Genomic DNA, 10,517 nt, shown 5'->3' on the forward strand with positions numbered 1-10,517 from the left:
TTGTACTTTAGGTTTCCTTTTGTATAGTGACATCATTTTTATTGCTTACATGTGTGTTCTGTTACCATTTCAGTGTGACGATCATTTTTAAGTCATTTTAAAGGACCTTCCTCAATGTACCTCAATTTTGCATTTTGTGTTATTATTTTTACTTTCTGTCTGTCCACTCTGTCTATTTCGTTATATTTTATTCACAAGTTGACAGTTGAATAAAATTACTGTTTAATTTATTTGTTTGCTATATAGCAAGAATTCGTCACTCCAAAAAAAAGCGCTAAAACGTGTCGCAATGTCTCTCTCTCTCTCCTTTTGTTCAGCCATGCCTCAGACGTGATGGAGACCTCAGGCTGGAAATCCATGGTGGCGTCTCATCCTCACCTGGTCGCTGAGGCATACCGCTCGCTGGCCTCTGCCCAGTGCCCTTTCCTGGGCCCCCCTCGCAAACGTCTCAAACAGTCATAGTGCAGTCCACTGGCGTTACCCTACACACACGTACACACGCACTCACACAACTGTCTACAAGGGGGCACTATTTTAGATTTACACCCCTCAAGCTCCGACCCTTTAGATGCCTAAACCAGCTGTTGATCTGCCCCTCCCTTCATGTTATCTAGACAGACCCCCTCTAGAGCACCAGATACCCCCTAATTGCCGCCCCACTGATGGCTTGGGGAAGTGAGGATGGTGTTGCTGGGTGAACCTTTTCTAAAACCTCAGCGCCAACCCAGCTGTCTGTTTAGGAGAGAAATGGATTGTTTATTTGGGTGTAGAATGGACCTGATGTCATGAGAATGGGTGGCCGAATCGAGGTTGAGAAACAGGACCAAAGCCTTTGGTTTGGACATATAAGATGGATAGTGAAAAGCAAAGTTTAAAGTCCACTCACTGGGGCTACCGTGTGATGTCCTCCTTCACTGTGTGAACTGGTTCTTCATATCTGCTTTATCCGTTCTTCAAAGGTTATCAGCCGATAGACGTTCCTCTTAACATGCAGAGACAGAGAGATTTTAACCGACTGGTGACGGGAATAGAGGACAAATTCGGTTACAAATGAACTTTTTAATGGGTAGCATGTGTCCTCAATGACATCAGCATTTAGTAGATTCCTGTGTGACTTTACGAATCCCTCGTGACGACAGCTTCTTCCAGAACTATCCTCTGAATTCTTAAGAAAACTGAATGGAGAGCTTGCCACAATAATGAACTTTGACCCATGACCCTGGAGCTATCCTGGCTTATGAGTGGACATGAAGTTAAGTTGGCTTTTACAGGTCAAAAAAAGTGGACACAAATCCAGCGAGGAAAATGTGGAAATGCTCATGGATCTTTTTTATTTTAATTTTTCCTTGTGACGTTTATTTGAGATTTTCTCCTCCTTGTAGCACTTGTGTATTTGAATCCAGGCTTTCTGTATGAAAAAAATGCAACAAAAAAACGAACTTGGCTGTGTTTATTTTTTTGTTCTTTAACAAACGCAACATAATGTTCATTTCTCAATGGATATCCAGCTTCATGCTGATTCAATTTCTTTATATTTGGTCTCAGTCACGGATAACACAAATCAGCAGCTCTTGCTAAAACAGAGAATAAGGGTTTTTCTTATTTGAAATAAAAGCCTGTCTATCTGATAGCATAGAGGAGACTCTTCGTTCTCGTAAAATCTAATTTAAGGATTTTGCACTGTCCTTGGAGTTAATTTAGATTTGTGTTATGTAGAATGTAGCAAATCGCACATAATACCAGGTGAGGAACTGAAAGGATTTAGGATTGTCAGAGACAACAAGGTGTTTGTTGGATACATGCAGAGAGAAATTAAAACAATCTTATAACAAGTTAAACATATTACAGGGCACAATATAGAACTGAAAACTTATATTTTTCAGCTCTTGAATGATTTGGTTATTCATTTCTTGATATTTATAGCAGGCAGCATCTTGCCATCAGAGGGCCAAACAGTGATTGTAAGTATATTCAACATCTTTAATGCAAGAGATAAAATACAACAATAATCCAGTTAAAAATAACCGCAAGATATTTTTCACCAATTATATTAAATTGTATTTTTTACAGTTTCAGAGAATTTCCATTGAAGCATTTGCACACACAATGTGTTTTTATAGAGGAATGACACTAGCAAACTGCATAATAAAATCGTTACATTTAATATCATCAGCTCACAATTTAGATTTGTAACTTATACTCTATTCTGTTAACCCTGTTTTGAAAAATTACTCCGAAATTACCTTAAAACATGAAATGGTATGCTTGACCTTTTTTGCTCCCATTATTCATTTTGATGATTACACTTATAGCTCTTTACAGTGAGCTTTACTCGTGAGTTTTCTATGATTTGCCTTTAGCCTCTTTTTTAACAGGCCTTTTGAGCAATCCAGTGGATTAGGTGTGAAAAGAAGGTACTAGCTGGTGTATTGTGTTCATCCTGAGATGCTTCTCATTTAGTTTTTTCTTCTCAAAGCCTTTTGAAATTCTAATACTCTTTCTGCTCTGTTTAACAGGAATCGGAAAAAAGCACTTACGAATATTAGGTATGCATGCCCAATGGAGTGTGTGCGCGAGACGTTTTTTTATTTTTCGCAATTGTTTTAACTTAACTATTTTTCTGTTTGTATGGCAATGAATAAGCGAGCTCATAAAGATGTGTGTGCCGTCATGTGCTCAGGTAAGCTCATGAAATCTGCTCGCTGGTGGCTGCACATGCCGTCCTTGAGCACGTGGAATGAAGCATTTGTTTGTGTATTGATGGTTCAATTGTGGTATTATGAGGATCTTGTTCAAGGTTTCTGAACCCATTTGGCGACAAAGCGCTTTGGAGAGACGCCACAGGGTCCTTTCTTGCTTTTCAAAGGCTCGTGGCTCCATACTCGCATTATTTACCTGTATCTGCACGTGTCCAATTTACAATCAAGCTTGCGATTCATGCGGCTGCACCGTGAGATCGATAGATACAGGAGCACAAATGGCCAATCACCAGCTCTCTGTCTCTCCCTCAATCACGTTGTCTCTTTTATTGAATGGAGGGGTGCAGCAGGTCAACGCTGCGAGCGGGATGTGCGGCTCTCTGTGCCTCTTGTTCTGCGGGAGATGGATGGATTTTGTTGTGCACTTGCTGTAGAGATGGGCAGAGACTAAATAGGTTGAAGGATGCAGGACGAGTGGCTTATTCTGTCGGGAGAATGAATGTACACAATTAGCTCTGTTTCTGCTGAAAGGGCTATATAAATATAGGGGGGAAAGGGGAAGTGTCCCTATGACTGCTGCCCATCAAGGTTATTATAGTTAACTAAAACTTTTAAAACATTTCTGTTCATTTAAATGAAATATAATTTCTCATTCTAAAATTGGGCCTATATGAAAACCATTTATTCATTTTTTTATTTCCAATTTTTGTTGTGAAAAGTGTTGGGCTGTCAAACGATTAAACATCCCCACAATAAAAGTTTGTTTAATAATATGTGTGTGTACTGGGCATATTAATTGGGTATTTATTAAAACATAGATGTACATAAATATATTTAAGCAAATATATAAAGGAATGAACATTTATTTGTTAAATGTAAATGTTATGAATATAAATAAATACATGTACATATTTCCTAAATGGATACATATACAAAATGTATGTACAAAATACACAGAGATGTAAAAACAAACTTTTATTATGGCTGCGATTAAACACGATTAATTGTTTGACAGCCCTAAAGAATCAATATAATATTTAACTGAAAATAAATAACCAAACAAAAACTGAAAACAAAATAAGTTCAACATACAGGTGCATCTCAATTAATTAGAATATCGTGAAAAAAGGTCAAAACCTTTTGTCAATCATTTCAGAAAGTAAAACCAATATATTATATATATTCATTACACATAGAGTAAAATATTTCAAGCCTTTATTTCTTGAAACTTTGATGATTATGGCTTACAGATAATGAAAACCCAGAATTCCATGGTCATTGAACCAGCTTTTGGTAGCTTTGGCAGTTAGGGCAGGTGCCAACTCCATCTGGAAAATGAAATCAGAATCTCCATAAATCTTGTCAGCAGAAGGAAGCATGAAGTGCTCTAAAATGTCCTGGTACATGGCTGCGTTGACTGTGGACTTCAGAAAACACAGTGGACCGAACTCCTCTTTTCAGATGAAAGTAAATTTTGCATTTTAATTGGAAATCAAGATCCCAGAGTTTTAAGGAAGATTGGAGAGGCACAGAATCCATGTTGCTTGAAGTCCAGTGTGAAGTTTCCAAAGTCAGTGAGTATTTGGGCTGCCATGTCATCTGCTGGTGTTGGTCCACTGTGTTTTCTGAAGTCCATAGTCAATGCAGCCATCTACAAGGACTTTCAAGAGCACTTCATGCTTCCTTCTGAAGACAAGCTTTATGGAGATGCTAATTTCATTTTCCAGCAGGAGTTGGCACCTCCCCACACTGCCAAAGTTACCAAAAGCTGGTTTAATCGCCATGGTGTTACTGTGCTTGAGTGGCCAGAAAACTCGCCTGACCTGAACCTTGTCAAGAGGAAGATGAGAGACACCAGATCCAACAATGCAGATGACCTGAAGGCCGCTAGCACAGTACATTGGCTTCCATTACACCTCAGCAGTGCCACAGGCTGATAGCCTTCATGCCACGCCACATTGATGCAGTAATTCATGCAAAAGAAGGCCCAACCAAGTATTGAGTGCATGGAAATGAACCTACATTTCAGAAGCCTGACATTTCTGTTTAAAATATCATTTTTTATTGATTTTATGTTATATTCTAATTAACTGAGACACTGAATTTTGGGTTTTCATTATCTATAAGCCATAATCCTTAACATTTCAAGAAATCAAGGCTTGAAATATTTTACTCTGTGTAATGAATCTATATAACATATTGGTTTTACTTTCTGAAATGAGTGACAAAAAATATTGACCATTTTCATATTCTAATTAATTGAGATGCACCTGCCTATATAGAAAACAATCATAGTGATAAAATGACAGAAGCAACAACAAAATAGGTAAAAATACAATTGTGTTTATACATTTTATGTTAAACAAAAATTTGCATTAAAGTGAAAATGGAAAATTAAAAAAACAATTCAAAACAAAACATTTAAAATAACTCTGTAACTTAGGCTTCTTATGACATTGTACTTGTGCATAAACCAATTTCTTAGCAGGCAAAATGATCGGAAACATTTTAATCAAGCTGGTTCAGCACCAAATTAAATATCATGCCAAGGGTCGCCTTGTCCCACTGTTGGGTTAAGATGATCCCTGACCTGGGGCCAAATGCCTCTTGAAGTAAACCGTCTTCTGCAGAATTCAATACAAGTGTACCTGTTGTCAATTATTTTATAACAAAATGTAATCAATGTGCTTCATCAAATGTTCTTTTAAAAAAATGCTTAGTCTCATTTATTTAGTTCATAAACGAATCCGCTATAATACATGTCAAGCAGGGTATTGGTTATAAATGCATGGTTGGAAATAAATGCACGATAATTGGATTTAGTAATAAGTCTGTGAATTAAGCACATGCCATGTTAATGACTGAACAAATTACTTGTTTGTGTATGTATCTATATTTATTTCCTCATACCGGCCCACACGCATTTCCTGTCTCATAAATGCATTTTTTTTCGCCTTAATATCATACATGACCGTTTGATTTGTCACTTGTCCTGCCACAGGCTGCAGATAGATGCTTTCAGACAGTCCCGTTCCTATGATGAATGGAGGACACCGCAGCCTTCTGATAGAAAAAGAGATGGATGGATATTTAAGGGAAAGGGGAAGCGATAAACTGATAGAAAGTGACTCAAAGCAAGAGAGAGAAGGCGGTAGATGAGACGGCTCTGGAAAGAGGAAGAGACAAAGATGTATGGAGAGGGATGTGGAGAGAGCAGCGGTTGTTTATCTCGCTCGCTGTGCATGTTACTTAAGCGGACGTATAGACTGCAGCGGGGCGGTCAATGGCGCTGAATAAATGCGCCGGTGGATCATTATCTACTGGCGCTGTTAGTCTCATGGCTTCTGGCCAGCGGGCTGTCTGTCAGCTGTGAATGACTATTGTCAATGTCTAGATGTGTGAGAAGATTTTGACCTCTTCACAGCTTTTGTGTGCAGCGAGGTAGCTGATAGAAAGTGGGTAATTGTTCTCCTAAAATCTTGTCATGTCATTCCTGGGGTTCTTTTTCAAGCGCACTAAAACACAAATCTTTCTTTTCAGTTTAAGCTCATTTAGCTTGTTAGTTTTGTGTTTGCATTTATAAGTACTTCCATTTAAATACTAAGTACTTTAATACTTGTTGATACTCTGTTTATTATGCATGTTATGCACTACACAACGTTGTTTTTTTTTATTAAAAAAAATAGACTGATGTTTAGTGAAATGTTTTTAACCTTTAGACAGACCTGCTGGGAATAGATGGACGAAGTTATGTACTATAGTATAATTAATGTCATTTTTAAGCTGAATTTCAGGTAAAGATCGGCTCTACCCATAATCCTGAAGTCGTGTTGCTGTGACAGTGGGAAAAGTGGTGATGTCCACACCCATGATGCATTGCAAAATGAAAGCAGTCACTGTTTTGCTCTGTTAATAATCCATGTATTCATTTTTCTTTTTTGGTTAGCCTTTTATGTTTTAGCTTATAAATACGATGCTGATATTTTTGTTGCAATTTCTGTTTTGGTAACATTTTATCTTGGTTTTGGTTTAAAAAATGATTTCCACACTGCTCTCAGTGGGGAGATGGAGAGCAAACAGACTTTTATCCTTCAGCAAACCCTCTGTTCACCAGAGACGCAACATAAGAATACAATTAAAGTAAAAGGCTCTGAGAAGTAATGAAAGCAGACGTGTTCTTGGTCTCAAGGGCCTCGTGCCTGTTTCTTCCACACTCTCCCTAATTCTTTTGTTGTCGCGCACACATTTTACACATTACTATTTATTTTAATACCTTTTCATACATGAGTGTTTAAATTGATTTGCTCAACCTTTACAGTACTTCCTTACTTCATCCCACGCACGCACGCACACACACACACACACACACACAGAAGTGTTTATATAAACAGTATGCTGAAACTGTTTGTTTGTGTGTTTGAAAACTGATAAAGCATGGGCTGTATTATGGCTGTGTTCAAGAGATTGATGTGGCTGCTGGTGTGGCTGTACATGCAGATAAATGTATTATCTCTTGTCATTGAACCATAAGTGTATTTTTCCAGTGGAACCCCACTGTTTTGCACTGCATGCATTCAAATATTATATTGAAGACACAATGCTGATGTGGACGGAGAGAGGAAGATGGTGTCTTCGGAGAAGACACAAGAAATGTTTATGGCAGATTTATTCTGGTAACAAAATACGACTATACATGCATTTCTTTAAAAAACTAATTTAGTAAAAATATATAACCTTAAATCTGCTTTATAATTGTAAATGGTTACAACATTGTTCCCCCATGGCATAGCATTTATATTTCTATAAAATTGACACCCAAAAGTCATTTTTACAGTTTGGTGGGACGAGGTGGGTTATGATCTCAATTTTTTTTCTTAATTCCTTTGTGCATTAATAAAGCTCAGCATTCAAAACTGTTATCCAAGTTATCGTAGGAAAAAGCCTAAATGAATATTTTTATTATGTAACTACATACCATTTGGTCACAGATTTGTTTTTTAACTATATATTCTAATTTATATCTTAATTTATAGTGTTTATTGCTTAAACTAAAATCTCACAAATTATATTTTTGGACGCTATACCGGATAATAAGGTTGCAAACATTTCAAACCATCTAAAACTAATAGAATAAAAATGTTCAACCCCCTCAGAGCTTTATCTTCATTTTCTAAAGGTTGAGCTCCACCTTTCAGCATTTGGTGAAAAAGGTAAACTTTCAGACATTGGTTTTGTATATCCATGGTTGTAGTTGTTTGCCATGTATTGCGATTCTTGTCAAGGTTGTGCTCTGTCTGTCTCCAGTTTCAGTTTAATATGCAGAGATTCATGCAAGTAACCTGTTGGTACTCTAGTTTGATTCGCCTGAAAAGTGTCAGCACGCTTCAGCTGTGGCGCTGTCAAAACATTCATTCAACAAGCCCTTCATACACTATGATAACAGTACAGGAATACATGTTAAGATTCACAAATATAAAATGCAATATGACAAACAACAAACTTGTATGTTAAGTTAAAACTACAGCTCTACGAAAAAATAGCCGTTGTTCTCTTAAATGTAGTCACTTATTACATATTAAAGGCTAAAGTATTAGTTGCTTTCTGTTTGGCTTGACCAATAATTAATGGAAACCATTTTTTCAAACATTGTTTTCATTAAGTTGGGTCCAACAGTGTTACAGACATTTTCCAGTTAACCTTCAACTCATTAACGGGTTCATGTTGTTGCTGTTTTCTCTCTCCTAACATAATAAGCCAAGCTCCCAGTTTACTTATCATATTGAAAGGAGAAAAATGAGAAGGATGGAGAGTGACAGAGGTGGCAGGAGGAGGTGAGAAAAGGGACTTAAGGAAGGAATGAATGCAAGCTTATGCGTTTGGTTTAGTCATAGAATGTGCTTTGGGGTAAAGGTGGGTCTAGGTGCTTGTTAGTATGACTATGTTAAAGTCTCACTGGATGTGGTAGATGGTGCCTGGTGTCTTTGATTGCAACCGTCCGTATGTGTGAGACTGGTTCGTAATGATATAGGGGGCTTTGTGATTAAAATGTGCCCTCCAGTGTCTCACAATTTCTTAGAAAAAAGACTGCGAGGTTCCATTCTATGTATACGCACACACTAGTAGATAAGTTTCAAGATGCATTCAATTTATAATCTTTGAAATCATTCGGATGCACACATGATGCTCAAAACTCTAGGTCGGCTGCTTGGTAGATTTTGAGATGCATTCATGAGTTTTTAATGCTCTAATAAGGCTAATATACACCTCACAACTGTTTTAGAAATGTACTTGCTCTGTTCCTAACTTACAAGCGTTTCCTCACCTCTTTCTTCCCTTCTATAATGAGCCTGTATCTGAACTGCAGTTTAAAAGACCGAGAGTGTGCACTTGTTTAATCTCTCTCTTATATACTCCCCCTTTTGCTACCGTTTTCTGCATGTCTGTCTAGTACTACCTTTTTTCCTCACCTCAGTCCAGTTCTCTGCTCTCTCCCTCTCTCTTCTTGGTGGGTCTAAGAGGTGTAATTGGCTGTTCTGCTGTTGGGGTTTTGTATTGAGAAGGGCTTTAATCTTTAGTTTCACTCAAAATGCAAAGTGAAGGCTGGAGGCAGTCAGGGATTTCACTCGCCTGCCTGTTTGTGTGTGTGTGTGTGTTCCTGTCTCACATTCTGCTCTAACAAACAGCACGAGGTCTGAGTGTATTTTAATGCACACTCCTAACAAACTCTACAAGGGGTGTGTGTGCGTGCGTTTGTATGTCATGCAGTCAAACTGCGCTCTGTGTATATCAGTGTTGAGGAAACTATAGTTCAGTCACATTTCAGTAGGTTTTAGAACAATCTATTGTAAGAAATACAGTAGCAGATTATTTTAAGGAATTTCTTTCAGGAGTCACTATCGTCAAAAATGATTCGGAGATGAACAGATGTTATTAGTTCTTAATGACATTTAAGTGTAACACAATTCGGTGCTGAATTCGGACTTATGAATAGGAATATCCGGAAGTCGAGTCCTGATTGTAAATTGCTGTTGGAGTTGGGGATGGAGGAGGGTAATTTGCTTGTGAGCGACGCGATAACCTGCTGATAGCTGAATGGTTTTAAAACAGAAGCTGTGGTAACATCATATCATTTTTATGCTTTGTAATTCCTCTCATGAGCATTCAGGAGTATAAATACTCCTCGATACCCACAGAAGCCAATGATAAAGGAGCAATGTATAACCGTAATATTATATAAAAAACTCTAAAATCTTTTTTTATTGTGCATTCCAATTGATATCAGTCAAAGTGCAGTTGGTTTGTTTTGATTAAAACCATTCAACTCAAATAATAAAGCTAACTAACACAATAAAAACATAACTTAATAAAAACATTTTCCTCACACATGACGAAAATCTAAATGATACTTTCTTGTTTGTTTACTGTTTTCAAATGTGATCTGTTTATTATATCACAGCATGAGTGTGTTTGGGCTTGTGTATGTGTGTTCTTGTGTGTTTAGTCACTGATTGACAGATGAAACCCACACAAGTCGAGGAATCTCCAGACGGCCACCGTCATGGCAACTTGTGATCGCTCGCGGCAACGTGTCTTCAGATGGTCAGGCTAGAAAGGAAAAAGAAATGGATGAAAGGTGAAGAATACAGACATGAATGGGGAAAGAGAGGAGAAAAAGGATAACAAATGGAGATACATAGGAAGGTGGAGATGCAGGAATCATCTTTTGGTGTTACCAGAGACGATTCACAGGACAGATACATGAGGTCCGGCTTACACACACACACTCTCTTGCGCGTTCATATGAAAGGTCACGGCCAA

The 10,517-nt window shown here is 37.7% G+C and overlaps 1 protein-coding gene across 1 annotated transcript in view; it reads left to right on the forward strand.

Annotated features, from left to right (window-relative positions):
- Positions 1 to 2,195, forward strand: part of spop (speckle type BTB/POZ protein) — a 67,112-nt gene extending 64,917 nt beyond the window's left edge. Inside the window, exon 11 of the mRNA XM_056751888.1 lies at positions 318 to 2,195. Coding sequence (XP_056607866.1) covers positions 318 to 462 — 145 coding nt within the window. The 3' untranslated portion in view covers positions 463 to 2,195. The remainder of the gene's footprint in view (positions 1 to 317) is intronic.
- Positions 2,196 to 10,517: the final 8,322 nt, after the last annotated feature.

This window comes from Triplophysa dalaica, chromosome 7 (assembly GCF_015846415.1).
Source record: "Triplophysa dalaica isolate WHDGS20190420 chromosome 7, ASM1584641v1, whole genome shotgun sequence".
NCBI classification, from domain to species: Eukaryota; Metazoa; Chordata; class Actinopteri; order Cypriniformes; family Nemacheilidae; genus Triplophysa; species Triplophysa dalaica.